The sequence below is a fragment of the Aristolochia californica genome, unplaced genomic scaffold (genome assembly GCF_029961685.1).
Source record: "Aristolochia californica isolate CCGP_79_NKW_82.1479 unplaced genomic scaffold, dmAriCali1.0.hap1 SCAF_16, whole genome shotgun sequence".
Taxonomy (NCBI): Eukaryota; Viridiplantae; Streptophyta; class Magnoliopsida; order Piperales; family Aristolochiaceae; genus Aristolochia; species Aristolochia californica.
Window position 1 is genome coordinate 1,338,983 of NW_027181837.1, and position 16,478 is coordinate 1,355,460.

Genomic DNA, 16,478 nt, shown 5'->3' on the forward strand with positions numbered 1-16,478 from the left:
TTTCTAGGAGTTCCAAACAGACCCTTCAGGTTTAAAATCTACTATTAAGACTCATCGGTCTCAAACTCTCCTCCAACCTCAGTGGGGCATCGGAGTTGCTTCAAGTGTCTTCCTCATAAAATTTATTTCCAATTGAACAAATAAGTCACAATTGGTTTGAAGTCCAGCTGCATTTGTCTCCACAGCAGACAGGTTTTTGGACCCATGGATCAGTTACTTCTTACTCTGCCTCAGATACTTCATTGTTAATGTTAGCTGCATGCTGTCACAGTTGCCAAAAGCAGCTTCATGCCTCCATTTAGGATTTTTGCTTGAAACCGATGCTTATCTTAAACAGCCCAACCAGACAAGCTCAAAGGCAATCAGATCAGTTCACTGGTTGCAGCAGAAAACTCGGCTGAGTCAAGTTTGAGATATGTGGGACTTGTCTAGGGCAATGAATCTAATTAGGGAATTTAAGGGAGTTCTTTGAAAATTAGGGTGGTTAGGGGAAATGTGGCTGATTTCGTTGCAGTAAGGAGAAAATTCATGGAGAACTATGGGCTTAATGAACGTATGTAATTTACCTTATAAAGATAACTATATAATTGTCTCTATGAGTTTACCGAGTCATCATTCGTCCACGATCATAGGAGAATTCTTTGGATCTCAGTGACATAAGGTGCTAACAGGAGCTTCACATGACATAATATGGTCCATATCTAGACCTGGCTATGCATATGTCATGATATCAAGGAGTGAAGACCTAGTCTTACCATGTGTTAAAGAAAGACTTGGTAAAACAAAATTGAAGGAAAAAAAAGTGGGGTGGTTGAACCATCCTCACCCCTCTATATAAAGTGACACCCTTCAACATTTGAAGAGAGACAACTGGGAGAGCTGTCGTTACTGTTACAATGCATTTCTCTTTCAGCAATCATGAACTGGATGCACATCTGTGAAGCAATTCAATGCAAACAAGACAGGCTAAGTTCTTCTTTTGAAAGATAAAAGATTCAATCATTTTTAATTTATTCTTAAATCGATCAAACTATCAGAAGATCATCTGAGTTTGCAAGAAACTATGGCACCAAGTAAATTAGGCAGCAGCAACTGGTAAGAGGCCATTATGCCTGAGGAGGGGCTCTGGAGAAGGTTCGCGACCACGGAATTCCACAAAAACCTGAAAAATGCAGAGTTCATGGCAAGTACCAAAATAAAAGTGTAGACAGTTAGACAGAACATTTGGTTAAATTTTCGTACTTGAAGTGGTGCTTTTCCACCTCCAAGAGCAAGAATAGTTTCTCTGAATCTATGACCTGTCTCTACAATGGCCTGTTTCAAGAAAAGCAAGTAAAATGAATTACATGCTCATAAAAAATAATGTTAGGAACTTGAGCAATATAACCATCAAACCTCAATCAAGGCACATAGGTGACTTAACAAACAGGACAACGTAAAATTTATACCTTACTATCATCTAGTCCAGCATCCTCAAATGCTGAGAATGCATCAGCAGACAACACCTCTGCCCACTGTATGATCAATATATTAGGGATGGAAGAAAATGAGAAAAAAGAAAACACAAAGATATCAAAATGCCAAAAGACGTACCTTGTAACTATAATATCCAGCCGCATAACCACCTAGTGCAAAAAAGGATGTAAACAAGGCATGAGAACACGAGTGTGGGTAACACGTTCAAATTAAATGAAAATAAAATAATGCCCAAGAGTTGAAAGATTAGAAGATACTTAATCTGAAGTAGTTGAGATACAATGGACAAACCTGCAAATATATGGCTGAAGCTACATAAAAATCTGTCCTCAGGAAGTGGTGGGATCACTTGGGTTATTCTGGATACTCTTTGATCAATATCGTATACAGTTTCTGGACCACCAGGAATGTACCTTGAATGAAGCTCCAAATCTAAAACAGAAAATCTTATCTGCAACAAGAAAATGAATCTTCAAGTTTATCTGCCTTCAAAAATCACTAGGACTATTGTACATTGACATCAAACATTGAACAAATCCTATAACTCCTATCGAACAATATACAAACCTGACGAAGGCTCAAAGAACCTGCACGATAAGTTCTTGCCGCATGAAGCTTCAAGTAAACTTCTTCAGGAAGATTCTCTCCAGTTTCATAGTGTTTTGCAATGCCCATAAGGGTATTTCTAACAATGAGAAGATCAAGATATAAATTAGACGTCAAAAGATGATTGTAGACTTGTTTCACAGGTTGAACATAATGACCAGAAACCATCACATGCAAACACGTTCTTGGCAACCATGTGTTGCTTAATCTCAATTCAAAGCATGCAGATTAACTTTACAATCTCCAAGGAACTTTTAACATCCAAAAAATTTAAACACAAAAAAATGGTTAGTCCATTGCAGTATGCATTTATCCTAAACCTACTTCTCTACCCCATTTTGCCTCAAGTGAGAGAAGGTTTCTGTTACCCATGTGTTACCTATTTACCCATGGGTAATCGAGTAAATAAATGGATAATTTTTTTTTATAAAATTCATTTAGAGTAATTCATACTATATTTGAATTATTGGAAGTTCATTACGAAAAAGCAAAGAGAACAAGGCTAGAAGGGGTTGACAACTAAGGAAAGAAGATCACCCCCTACCCCTTACACACACACACACACATCACACCTCTTAGTGTGGTTATCAGCCAGGCCATTGTCAAACTGCACATGATTTCAACTAATTGGAAGGCCATTAGTACTATTAAAATTTGGTCAAATAAATTAAAAAAATGCCAAAGGCCAATATCAGAAAAGGAGCACCAACCAATCACCTTGGCAGAATCACCAGCAATGACAAAGCTCCTATCGATGAAACACTGTTTAAAAACATTGAGGCCTTGTTACAAGCAATGGGAATTCCGCCTCAGCAGATCGAGCACACCTAGAGGACTGGAAAAAGTTGCAAGGATCTCACCATATTCATCCCAGAAGAGACCACAGCAACCCAAGGGACCAATATCTCCTTTTGAGCTACATTCAAAATTAAGTTTAATGAAACCAAGAGGGCAGGAGGGGAAGGTTGTCATTGAGCAGCCGCAACAGACTTAAGGAATGAGAGGGCAGCATACGCAGACCAGTCTCTTCACAAGATAGCACTGGGAATTTGAGTGAAGTCATCAATAAGGCTCATCTAAGCCAAAGCCCCATGGGGGAAAATGCTGATGAGGTGGGGGGCATGGATGGTAGATCCAGTGAAAAGCCTAATGTTCCTCTCCTTCCAAAGAATATAGGGCAGCAGGGAGTAGTAAAAAGTCCACATCAGGTATCCTAAACTCGAACGACTACCTTTTATTGTCTACTCTTCAATCCCAACAGGGGACAAGGGGACAGACCCACCACCTTTTTTCTCCATGATTTCAGTTACAAAGATTGGAGTAGAAGGGGGTGCTGGCCATGCATACTTGACAAAGGATCGAACCACCTACCCTCCCTTCCAGCCTCGCATTAAAAAAATAAATTAAATCTCATTCCTGAAATTTTCTGAGTTGCAGAACAATAATCAACAAATGAGGAGAACAAGATAGGGCTAAGTAAAATCACAAAATTATACTACAATATTCTGGATGGAGGAAAAATGGAATACAAAATAAGACCCATATTCATTCCATTTAAGCGATAAACGGGTAAATACGCAAAATTCCCAAATTATTTAATTCGGCAAGGATTTTTATTCTGAACTATTTGTAAATGGATAAAAAAGGAGATAATCAAGTAAATGAATAAAATTGCCACCCCCCCGTTGCACAAGATGGCTCTCCACCAATCTCAGCTTGTTTAAAATTTCTTATTTTTAAAAGACCGATATGACATCATAGTGCATCATCTTTGATTCAACCAGTGATCCAACCTGGTTGACCCAAACAATTCGTTAGGTTGGTGTCTAAGTCAGTTTCCAAGTGATCATTAAACCAAAGGCCTTATCCACATCTTTACAGATATTTAAGAAAGTAAAAGTTCAATAAAATATATATCAGGAAAAGAAGGCTGGACTTGACTACGACCAACTTTTTCCTCCATAGAAAAGTCACTCTATTTACAAAAGTATCTAAAATTGAATATCAAACATGAATACATGAGATAAGAAATAGATGTAAAATAAGAAAAAAAATAAAGTTAAGTCGTTCAATTTAAATTTGGTGGTTAAATTAAAAATTGAGTGCACTAACCTAGATGAACTTAGATCCATACTCTCTCCCTCTCATATATGAACATATATACACATGAAATGAAGATGTACTAATAATCCAAAGAAATGATAATTAAATCCATTTCAACGAATTTTGTGAGTCTGATCAAATGCATTTCTTACACAACATGTTTCACAATGAAAATTCATCGACAACCATTAGTTACTAGGCTCAAAAGCATATACCCACCCCTAAGTCCCACCCTAGCAACAATTGCAATATACTACTAATTGAACAAAACAATTAGGAAAAAGGCAGATAAAGTCTAAAAGAGATCCAAATAGGAAAGAATACCTATGATAGCACCAATTTTCCATGAACTGGGAAGGCAGTTCTACAGCATCCCATTCAATTCCCCTAATACCCGAAACTAGACCTTCATCTTGCTTGGTGAGCATATGCTGAAGACAGTGACCAAATTCATGGAAGACTGTCTCAACCTACACCAAAGAATAAAAAATTTACACAAGCAATCACGACGACAATGAGAAAGCAAAAGTCACCACACAATACCATGTTAGTTGCCTCATTCATATAATATTACTGAAATATTCATAACTTCCATTGAACAATTTATGAGAAGATGAGGATCCATCAAGGTAGTAAATCCAGTGGCTCCTTTGGATGTAAGCATTTCCAAAGCAACAGATAAGCTATAAGTAGAGCAATCGATTTCACATCCCAGCAATAAAAAAGAATGTAGGTAATACTCTATGCTATCAACACAATTCTTGAGGAAAAACAAGTCTCTGAACTGCCCATAGCAATTTATAAGCAAATAGCACGAATTTCATCCACATGACTAGGTGGGTATTTTTAGTGAACATAAAGCATGTTTTAATCATAAGCTGTTTGACTACTTTCTACTTTAAGGGAGTTGTGCATGTGACAAGCATAAGAATAGCTGGTCATCAGGATCATCACATGTAAGATAAAAAACCAAAAGGATTGGGTATTTTTTAGTGGACATAAAGCATGTTTAAAGCATAATATTGTAGCTGCCTTCTACTCTTGAGAAAGTTGTGCATGTGACAAGTAACAAGGATAGCTGGTCATGAGGATCATCACATGTCGGATTTAAAACCAAAGGATTTCAGAACAGAATAAGCATGATTTTAAATCTGCTTTCCATTTTCATTCTAATTGTCAGTGCAGATTTGTGTACAAATCAGAATAAAGAAGACTGCCTCATAGCTTTCATTAAAACTCATTCCCGTGACCTCTAACCAGATTAAACATCTTGACATTCATGTACTTCTGTTATATGTGGTGGGGATAAAGCACATAAAAACTGACAATAAGTTCCATGTTAACTATGTTTCCTTACAACATGTTCAGTCATGTGTCCCTTTACCATAACTAATTTAACCAAACAATTAGGGCTCAAACCTAGTAATAATAATTTTAAAACAAGGAATCTTGCAACCAATACCTCACGGAATGTCATAAGGCTAGGCTTGTCTCCAACTGGAGGAGTTTGGTTACAGATCATGTGAGCTACAGGCAATCTAACTGAAGCACCATCCCTTGCAAGAACACGACTTCGACCAACAACCTCATTCATCCAAGCTCCACCCCGTTTTTCAGATGGCCTTGAATAAGGATCAAAGTAGAAGTAAGCAACTGGTTTGTTTGATGAATCTTTCACACAATAGAATCGGACATCTTTGTCCCAAACCTGGATAAAGAAGAGAGAGAAATTAAGATTGACATCTAACCGTCATACTTCCAAAGTAGACACTGAAATAGCAGTAAGAGAAAAGAACAGAATATGACCGGAGCCAAACCATCTGCTGGTTCAATGGTAATATCAAAGAGCATCTTCGCAAGATTGAAAAGGCCATCCATAACCTTTGGCAATGAGAAGAAAGGGCGTAGTTCTTCCTGAAAAGTTAATGAGAGGGTATAAATGAATAAAATTGTCTCAGAATGATCTGCAAGTGCAAAAATATACCTAACTGCCTCATTAGTCTGTTACCTCTAATAGTAATAAACACCAACTAAACAAAAGCTAATATAGGGTGTACAAAAGATGCACAAATTGGCATATATGCAAGTAGAAAAGTCTACCTCATTTATGTCATATTTTGATTCACGAAGCCTCTCACTCCAAAAGTTAATATCCCAATGACTCAAATTGTCAGCTTCTTGAGCATCCTGAGTTTTAGCAAAAGTCTTAAGGTCCTCCATATCTACAAGACAATAAAAATTTTAGGAAATCGAAATTGTATCTAAATTCAATTTTAATGCCACCTTTAAAAAAATAAATGATAAACTCTCAAACTTGTGTCTCTGTCACAAGTTTCCAGTATTTTACAAATTCATTAACAAACTCAAACCAAACAAAATGAATGCAAAAATACACATATCTATTTCTAGTATCTTCTTCTGTTATGAAAATAAAGAAGCAAACCACTGAAATGGACACATCTTTCCAAGAAGTTGCCAACAGGCCAATCGTTGATTAGCAAAACAGTCACTCAATGAGACTGAAGGCCTAACATTAGATTGGCTCTACATGTTTTCAAAGTTTTTTTCTGAAAACAAAAAACTAAAATTGTAAAATTGGTTTAGCTAGATGCCATTCAACATGCTTATATTTTCAGAATCTACTTCCCCAATTTAATAAGCCACCAAAATGCCGAAAGCAGTAAACTCAGACTGAAGCTTCATCTGAACCAATAACTGTAATATAATTCCAAATCATGCCACCAGAACTTGTTAAACAGAATTACCATAAGTCTTCTGCCAAACGGAAACTTTGGAGCTCAAGGAAAGAGTTGTACGGATATTTCATCCACACTATGCTGGATGTGCTACATGAAACAAACTCGACTATTCTATGACACCAGTTGCAACCTCCTTTATTAGATTCTTCAAGTCTTCAACAACAACAATTAGCTTAAAAAAACAATGCAACACTATTTTGTTCTTTTTCAAAAAAATTAATAGACTAATAGAAGAAACCCATGAGAAGCTTGCTAGAGACATCCATGTATGATTGGAAAAACTCAAGAGTGAGTAATAATAAAAAAAGTGATGCATTAATCACGACAAGAAGCCTATTCAGGCAGATAATCTTTAAAAAAAAAAAAAAATTGAATATTTTGTAAGCCTAAAGCATCCAGCTCTTTTGGCCTATCTGACATCCTTCCTACCAACAAGTTGTCTATTTGAATTTACTGTTCATGGATAAAGTTATAATCTAAACATATGTTCCAAACAATACATTAAAGTAAAAATTGCCCTTCCACAAGTTCGTTCAACTTTTAAGTTGCCAAGAAAAGTGCTAGCAATTTCTGTCTATATTACTCAACCATAAGTTGAATTGCAGCGGTAGTAGATTTTTTAAATATTTAGCACATGCATTCAGATATACAAATATTACAGACAAAAAACATTTTCAAAAACAATTAATAAAAATAATAACTATTTCAGTAAAATCAAATTAAAGGACTATGAGTAAGAGTAGTTCAGAAGAAACATTGATCGGCAACTATAAGCCACTTATTCTTATATAAAAAAATAAAGAAAAAACTATATGCCTACTAAAGGACTACCTTGGACTGCAGGACCCCAAGAAGCACTTCTGAGCTTTTCTAGGAGCTCCTCTGCTTTATCAACAGTAGCCATTTTCATTGCCATGCTTACCTTCAGGGAAGAAATTTCACTTTTAGAGAGAAAGTGAGGGAGAGAGATTGAGAGATGAAGAGATCTATGTCATACCTCAGCATAATTGTTGTATCCTAAGAGCTTAGCCTTTTCCATTCGAAGCTTTATAATTTGCTCAATGATTGAGGTATTATCAAGGTCTCCACTTGAGGCACGAGTTATATAAGCGCGATACACTTCCTCACGCAAAGATCGATTCCGTGCATGTTGCATAACAGCAATAAAACTAGGTGCATCCAGTGTTATTATCCAGGGGCCATTTTCAGCTGTTGCATTCTCATGTCCCTATTGATATTAAAGAGAACAGTTAAAGAAAAGCAACAGGTAATTTAAAAATATAAACAATGAAACAAATGCATATCAGTGTGAGGCAGTCAAATCAACACCTTTGTTGCAGCTGTTTGTGCCGCCAGACCTAGAGCTGTAGCAGGCAGACCTTCAATCTCCTTCTTATCAGTAATGGGCCTTTCAAACTTTTTGGTGGCATCCAGAACATTTTCACTAAATTTCTGAGATAATTTTTCCAGTTCCTGACCATTCAGAGAAGTATTGAAAAGCTCAGCAGAAGTTCAGTCATTTTCCATGCCACTAACTAGCCACTCCAACATCAAGAGTATCCATGCTATCTGTCTTCATTGTTAGAGCTGACCCACAATTTGTTTTTTTTTTTCTCTTTTTGGATTATCAGATTATGGTGACTTGTAAAGCCAGTTAAAATTTCCAGCTACCTTTCATCTACATAATGATATTAAAAATGAAAATTGATGGAACAAGAATTAAATAGATTAAAAAACTTACCTGTTCAACATTATTAAACTGCTCCCTCTTATCATCATCAAGAGAAACACCATTAAGAATAGCTTCCTTTATTTGTTCTGCAAAAGCAAAGATTTAGGTTATAAAACAAAGCATAAACTTTCAGCCTAAGTACAAAGAAGAACTCAGTTTCTTACTCACTAATGAACATGGCGATGAAAAGACTACACGTTGTAGCCTGGACCACACAAACTAAATACACGACGCGGAAACTCTTAGAGTGGTCATGCAATTTATTTGGATAATAGAATAACAGAGTAGTGATAGTGGTCAAAATGTGTAATGCCTTGTTAAGAGTTTGACCCCCCTAACAAACAAATACATACCATTAACAATTAACAAAAACTATGTACAAGAACTCTGATGATTGGTTATCAGTTAATCCAATTCCCAAGAAATCAATAACAATAAAAATAAATCAGCTAAGAATATGTAACATGCATTGCATTTGGTCATCAGGTCTAATACAAGATAATAACTTAAAATCATAAGTACATGCACTCAAATAATTAACTTCTTCTTGAAAATATTAAAAACGAATTACTATACAAAAATAAACAATAAGTAACATGATCATAGACAAACAAAATCGGCAATCAGAATGGAAATTAGAAGGAAACATTAGAACCAACAGTAGAGAAAACAATTAATCCACATTCATACATACCTAATCTGATTTGAATATTAAATATATTAGTTGGGATTAGATAATGGAAGTTACATGCAACTGACCTCACTCTTCTCTAAGTTTGAACAGCATGATTGCCAAATTATTTTATTTTTTATTTTTGGTGCAAGTGGGTGCTTGTCTCTGCTTGTGACATTCAAAAATGATTTTCGTCTTATAAATTAGTTATTTTGCAAGGGAGTGGCACTGAACATTGGATGTTGCAATCAAAATGAGAAAAAAGAAATATTTGCTTTTTAAATAGTATGAACAAAGTCATCTAATCAGCTGAAAGCAGTCAATTCAAATGATGACTTAAAATATACAGACGACATTGCCTATTCTAGTCTGAACATTCCAAATGGAAAATAAATACACCACATGTACCTTCTACTATACGTTTACAAGCATCAGTCAATGTCTGCCAAGCCGAAGACTCTTGAATGGTCTTAAATGCATTGAAGATGGGTTTGCTCTGTCCAAGTCTGAGCTGGAACTTAACCTTCTCTGGCTGTAAAAAGTTTCAAATACTAAGAATTACCACTCTCCAGGAAAATAAGGAAATCCATAGTTCTCAGAAGTCAGAACAAAAGATGCAGAAAAAATCCAAGATCAAGATGCACAAGAATTTCCAAAAAAATAGCACAAACAAATCTGAAAAACAACACTTCAAAATGTAAATAATAAAATCAAGTCATAAATCTGTCAATGACCCTAGTGACAAATTAGAATGGCTATGTTATATTTTTAGAAAGAAAATCACTATGTTGTTGGAACAGACCAATTGAGGTTTATCAGTTTTAGACTCCTAAACTCCATAAATTTGTTTCACAATCATCATTCATAATAGTCTATAAGTTTAAGGAAATGATTGAGACTTGCAGAAAACTAAGATAAGGCGATTGGGAATGAACATGCAATAGAAGTACAATTGCGAAAGAAACAATAGCAACACTCGCAAACATAAAACACCTAAGCTTACTAGTTCAGAACTGCCGCAAAAAGCTTTGACTCATAGCAGCCAAAAAATACTAATCATCAAAAATCGGCAATTCGATTGTAAACAAAACATGCGCTAGAAGCACGAATGCACTATAGAGCGACACAAGCGACTAAAACATAAACCGTGAACAAAGTTATCAGATGATAGACCAATAGAAAGACAAAAGGAAGCAAACAAATTCAAAAACTGAGAGACCAGAAGAAATGAAACAGAATCACACCTGAACTTCTTCAATAGCAGCACGAAGCTCCGCCGAGTCTTTAACCGCCTTGAGATGATCAACGACCCCCCAAACCACTTGCAATCGGTCTAATATCTTCTCCAATGGCTCAACAAGCTTCGGCCACGAGGGCTCCACCGTCTGTTCCAATTCAACCAGGTCCTTCTCCTGCAGCAAAACAAAGGAGCGAAAATCGATATCCTGATTCTCAGGCTTTTACTCTAAAAGGGATGGAACAAGATCAAAAGAGTGTACAAGCGAGCTCAAAAGCGCTCGAATCCCCGGGCGCACGTGCTCCGCATTGACGGCATCGAAAGGGGGGAAAACGAAATCTTGTAAGAGAGGATTCTGTGCGAGATTTTCTTCGAGGGTCATGGGGGTATGGCAGGCCATGAGGGGAAGTGAGGAAGAGGGCGTGGAGAGAGGAGTGGATCGATGGTACTTGTGGAGGCAGAAAGAGAAGGAGGAAGACCAGAGAGGACAGGGGTGGGATTTGGGGAGATGCTTGGGAGAGAAGGAGGGAAAATGAGCAGCAGGGCGAAGGAGAGGGAAAGAGCGAGTGATGGAAACGCATGTCGCCATGAGCATCGTGCCGAGGATAATAAAAGCTCTCAAGAGACGGGCTCGTTTTGGAAACTCCAGCCTAAGCATCGCCATTGGAGACAATCTCAAGTATCAATTTGAAAAAGTAAAATATCTTTTAAAGCCTTTTTAAGATAAGAATGGGCTAACCAAAGCCCACTAGATTGTCTTCTAAGTCCAGGCATATGCCCAGTGGGCTTCCCCACTTTAGGCCCAGTGTCTTTTTTATTGTCATTCGAAATCAATTAAAAACGAACAGATACTTCAAGACCATGGAAGATCGTAGAACTTGTTCCAGAGATCAAACAAAACAAAACGATCAGTCGATGAAGGATACCCACAGAGAAGAAGCTACAGCAAACAGAAATTATGCTCTCTCGTTCACAGTACCCTCCATCGGGGCAATATCTTTCTCCTCCACTTCTACCTCCATCCCCATGGCTTGTTCCTCTGCAGCCTCAATTTCCTCATTCGGGCCGAGCATCATGTTTCTCATTCCTATCTCCATAGGCATCTCCACCTCTTTCCACAGTGAAGCATCTAAGGAAACATCGTACCACGACTGGCAACTATATGGAGCTCCGAATATGAGATCAGTCGTCTCGAGTCTGGAGAAGATATTGTAAACAATATCCGGCGGCAAGTCCTTCCATGGAGGGTACTCGCTTCTTTTCCTCTTCACTCCTCGTCTGGAGCATTCCCCGACTTCTGTCACTGATGAACTGTACAAATACAGAAGAAGAAGAAAAAATCTTAGTGATCAATCAGTTATGTAAGAGCGATTTTGCAATGGATTCTTCTTCCTTGGCCTTGTTTGTGAATCAAAATCATAACCAGTGCGAAATCGAGTCTGGTATGGGCATTTGATGAGACTACTTTGTGTTTTGAACAAATCTGGTCTCACTTTGGTCTCATTTGAAAATTTTCTGTTTTAACGAACTTGCTACTACCCAGAAACGCATTTGGAGTAAGATCACTAACCCATTGTCGTATTCTAAAAATAGAGAGATTATGCTAGTAGCTCACCAAACAAATTGTCCTTTTCTGAAAAGAGAGATGAGATCTCTTTACAGGCGTTTTAACGTATTCTGAAAGGATTCCACCTCAACAGTTCATGCATCAATAAATGAATACAGCTAATGAATGATAAGATTAGTGACTAAACCAGCAAATGTTAGGTTATGAAGATGGTAAGTTTCATGAATACAGCCAAAGGGATGAAACATTTTATTCAAAAAAATTTCATACAGTCTTTATAGCAATGATCGATGCAATCCATTAGAAAACATGTTCGAGTATGAGCTTTTTCATTTGGGGTTGCATAACTTCGAAAAACTCGGTAAATGTATATATTAAAGTTAGGAACTTTTTGGAAAAATAGATTCGAAAAAAATTGTGTAGCAAGAAATCACACGGCGAATCAAATAGATCAACTGGATCTAAGTACATTACAAGCTTATAAGACGATCTGAGGTAGATCCATGGATCTAGTCCTAAACTCATTGGAGCTTCTTGCAAAAATTTGGAGTTACGGAAAACAAAAGGAGGAAAGACGGGGATTATAACATTATTATTAAGGTATATAAAAAAGCAATTTTTTAATGAAAACCTTAAAAAATCAATTGATAAAACCATGCATGACTTGTAGAAAAAAAAAAAAAAAATTTACCAATATCACATGATAATCAAGGCTAAATATTTCAAGAAGCTAATGATTTAATTTGATGCAACCCACAAATTAACCACATTAGATATAAAAACCACCGAAGAGTATGTCCTTTGATGTGAATTTTACCTTACATTCTAAGCCTAAAATCATCAAAGGCACTTTTATTGTTTGCTTGAAAAGAAAAGATAACTCAAATTAGAAACTACCTTAACCGGTTGCCTTCTTGTATATCGATTATCGAACAATCCTCATTTGTAGCCATACTCAAGTTTAGTTGCAAGGATTGATTTGCTCTTGCCATTGAGAAAACTGTTTTTCACTGGTTTTTCGATTGCGGCTTGCAAGCACTTACAGACGACTCTTACTCTTTTATAACCTTCACATTAGACCTAATAGTGGCGTACTTTGTTATTTATTGAGTTTCAAAGGGCAATGTATTATTTCACTAATTTAAAATAGCCTAATTAATGATTTCCGAACCACATATTCAATGACTTGAGTACATCCAAAAAATCTGATTGCTAGTTATTCTTGAGAATAAAGTTGGCGTCTATGTATGAAACCCTTTATATTCGAGTAGTACTTTCAAACTATGCCTAAACAAAGTGGAGACAATAGCAAAAAAATGTAACTCAATGACAAATCAACGATTTGGATGACTCAAACCTACAATTAGACACCATTGAGTTCAATGTACCTATGATGCTTCAAATCCTTTTGGCAGATTTTTCAAGTAGAACTCCCATTCCTGCCATGCCAATGTGCAACTTTATCTTCTCTTGGCATCCTCCGATCTTGAACTCATTTCCTAAGGTAACAATCTTTGCATAAATATTTGAGACATGGTCCATTGATCTAGATGGATTCTCATACCCTTGACCTAGACTTTCAATCTGTCTTGTTGCTCTATTCCAGGAACATTTGTTTTAAGAAACTCTAGAAAAGTCTTCCTATTAATAGACTAGAACTTAAATACAAAAATATATTTCTTCAGAAAATCACCAAATGCAGGTAACAAATCTCCATATTCTTTGAAAATTGTTAGAAGATGGACTCAAGCCCACATGACCAAGGAGAAAGCAAACAAGTTCGAGAGAGGTGGCATGATGGTAAATAAGACGTCATCTCATAAAGGTGGCATTGATATAATTAGTTTAAGTTTTTTGTCTCTTCTTCACTCTTCTAGTGTAAAGTGCATAATTGTAATATTTTACTTTTATTCATCTATGAATATAGTTTCAAGGGGAGGGTTTTGGACACAAGTCCATAACCTCATTATTCCACCTGTTTTCTCCCCAATGTGGTTTCTCTTCTTTTGAGAATAATATAATCCATGGAGTCCTAAAAATCAACATAGTATCATAGCATTATTATTATCCGAGTTGACTCTGGATCGTATCTTCGCTACTGTTGTTGGCTTGGAAATGTTTGTTTTCCTTATTTCTGAGTCATAAACTCTATCCGGTGCAAGTTGATTACTCTGGTTATCTGGTTTGGAGTTGATTATCTGTTCGAATTACTGTTGATTCTGCACTAGCATAGCGAGGTAGATGATACACTCTCTGATTTAATTTAATTGTCGCACCAGACTCGGATCGAGTCAACCACCATACTGTTTGCTGATGTACTGGGTTTAATAGAGTCAACTCGATCTGGGTAAGCCTGACTCGGCCATCTCAACATGGTCTTTTGATTCGTTGTGACTCACTTATTACTCGATTTCGGCTTATTATTATTTGGTGCATATCTTGTGGGCATTATCCACTTTAGTGATTATTTCACTATATTTGGTCAAAATCCTTTGAGGTTTGTTTTGACTTATATTTTATTACCTATTTCTACCCTTTTAGAGTCGGTGCTCTGTGGTGGGACACCGTGATGGAGGAGTTTATTACTGCATCTAATTGTTTACAAAAATCATTTTAAAGCAATGCTTATAGACCCACTACCTAAAAAATTTAGGAGTGCCCAACATCCAGTTTGAGTCAAGTCTTTTTTCACCCAAGAGGTATTTTTTGAGCTACCCTTAGAAAGTGAGTAGCCTCTTTGTTGTACCCTCCAATTGGGCTACTTTTTTGCCTTTGAAATTGAGCAGAGAGTGTTCCAGACTATGACCATTTTGATTGGAGTGTGGAGATTTGACATACTACTGGGAGTAATTTTTCGTCTTTTATATTATGCAACTTGAGTCTAAAGAACAAAGAGATCACCAGTTTGAGGGGGAGTATTAGAAGATATCATGTAATTGAGGTGGATTGCCATTTTTCATTTTATGCGAAAAAAATTCCAAACTGGCATATTATCTCCCAAATATTTCTCATCATGAGAACAAGTTGCAAGATGCCCTCACAAAGTCAGTCACTCACAAGATCCTATTCACGATGTTCAGTAAGTTGGGCGTTTATGATGTTCTCTCACCCCCCGACTAGAGGGAGAGTGTTAGAAGATGGGTTCAAGCCCACACGACCAAGGAGAAGGCCCACATGTCCAAGAGAGGTGGCATGATGGTAAATAAGAACTCATCTCATAAAGATGACACTGATGTAATTAGTTTAAGTTTCTTATCTCGTCTTCACTCTTCTAGGGTGAAGGACATAATTATAATATTATACTTTTATTCATCTATAAATAGAGCTTTAGGGGGAGGGTTTGGACACAAATCCATAACCTCATTCTTCCTCTTGTTTTCTCCCCAATATATCTTATCTCATTTTCATCATAGTGTAAACTATGGAGTCCTAAAAATCAACAAAAAATAACAAATCATCAACAATACTCCATTATTTTTTGGTAACATAAAATGACAATTGTTGGGTATACGACCAAAGTCCCACATTGGTTAGAAGTGGGGAGGATCATGGATATATAAGTTTGGACACTATCTCCATTAGTATGAAGCCTTTTGGGAGGTAAAGCCCAAGAGAAAATCCATAAGGGCTTAGGCCCAAAATAGATAATATCATACCAATGTGGAGATAGGTGGTGTCCATAGTCCCTTTAAATGGTATCGGGGCTATGCCCCAGAGTTAGTCATGGTGGATGAGATCCTTTGAATGCCGAACGAAAGTGGTGGGCCTTAAATTAGATCACGAAGGGATCCGTGGATGTGCTCTATTGGACAGGTGGTGTGCTCCGGATTCTTCATGGACGTGTCCTGGTCCCAACACGGTGAAGAGGAGTTGATCTGGATAGAGCATGCTCTCGAGACAGGTGGTACTCCATGTAAGGTGTGTGCTTCCAACGCATTGGAGTGGAGAATCTGGGTTGGTAGAGTGTGGATGGATGGAAGATTATTTGAGGGGAGGTTCAGTGGTCCTTTGTTCGAGGGGAGGATCGTTGGGTATACGACCAAAGTCCCACATTGGCTAGAAGTTGGGAGGATCATGGATATATAAGTGTGGACACTATCTCCATTAGTATGAGGCCTTTTAGGGGTAAAACCCAAAAACAAATCCATGAGGGTTTAGGCCCAAAGTGGACAATATCATACCAATGTGCAGATAGGTGGTGTCCATAGTCCTTTCAACAACTTCACTAAATCAAAGAATAATATGTGCTCAAAGAAGATTTGATGTTCTATGGGTTAGAGAAAGTGGAGTCCTCTCTTGTAAGGAACCTTAGAGTAAATGTCATT

General features: G+C 37.0%; 2 protein-coding genes across 2 annotated transcripts; both read right to left on the minus strand.

Annotated features, from left to right (window-relative positions):
- Positions 1 to 787: 787 nt before the first annotated feature.
- Positions 788 to 11,246, minus strand: LOC137954016 (probable cytosolic oligopeptidase A). Its single transcript, XM_068801596.1, has 17 exons — positions 10,849 to 11,246; positions 10,594 to 10,761; positions 9,758 to 9,881; positions 8,686 to 8,762; positions 8,274 to 8,417; positions 7,942 to 8,172; positions 7,776 to 7,866; positions 6,286 to 6,407; positions 5,992 to 6,099; positions 5,648 to 5,893; positions 4,510 to 4,655; positions 2,044 to 2,161; positions 1,768 to 1,927; positions 1,594 to 1,625; positions 1,449 to 1,514; positions 1,243 to 1,314; positions 788 to 1,162 (listed from the first exon to the last, which is right to left on the minus strand). Exons 1-17 carry the CDS (start codon positions 11,242 to 11,244, stop codon positions 1,079 to 1,081), a joined length of 2,385 nt encoding a protein of 794 aa, XP_068657697.1. The 5' UTR covers positions 11,245 to 11,246; the 3' UTR covers positions 788 to 1,078.
- Positions 11,247 to 11,418: 172 nt separating this feature from the next.
- On the minus strand, positions 11,419 to 13,122 carry LOC137952532 (uncharacterized). Its single transcript, XM_068799611.1, has 2 exons — positions 13,051 to 13,122; positions 11,419 to 11,897 (listed from the first exon to the last, which is right to left on the minus strand). The coding sequence occupies exons 1-2, from the start codon at positions 13,104 to 13,106 to the stop codon at positions 11,543 to 11,545; spliced, it is 411 nt and encodes a 136-aa protein (XP_068655712.1). The 5' UTR covers positions 13,107 to 13,122; the 3' UTR covers positions 11,419 to 11,542.
- Between the last annotated feature and the right edge of the window lie 3,356 nt (positions 13,123 to 16,478).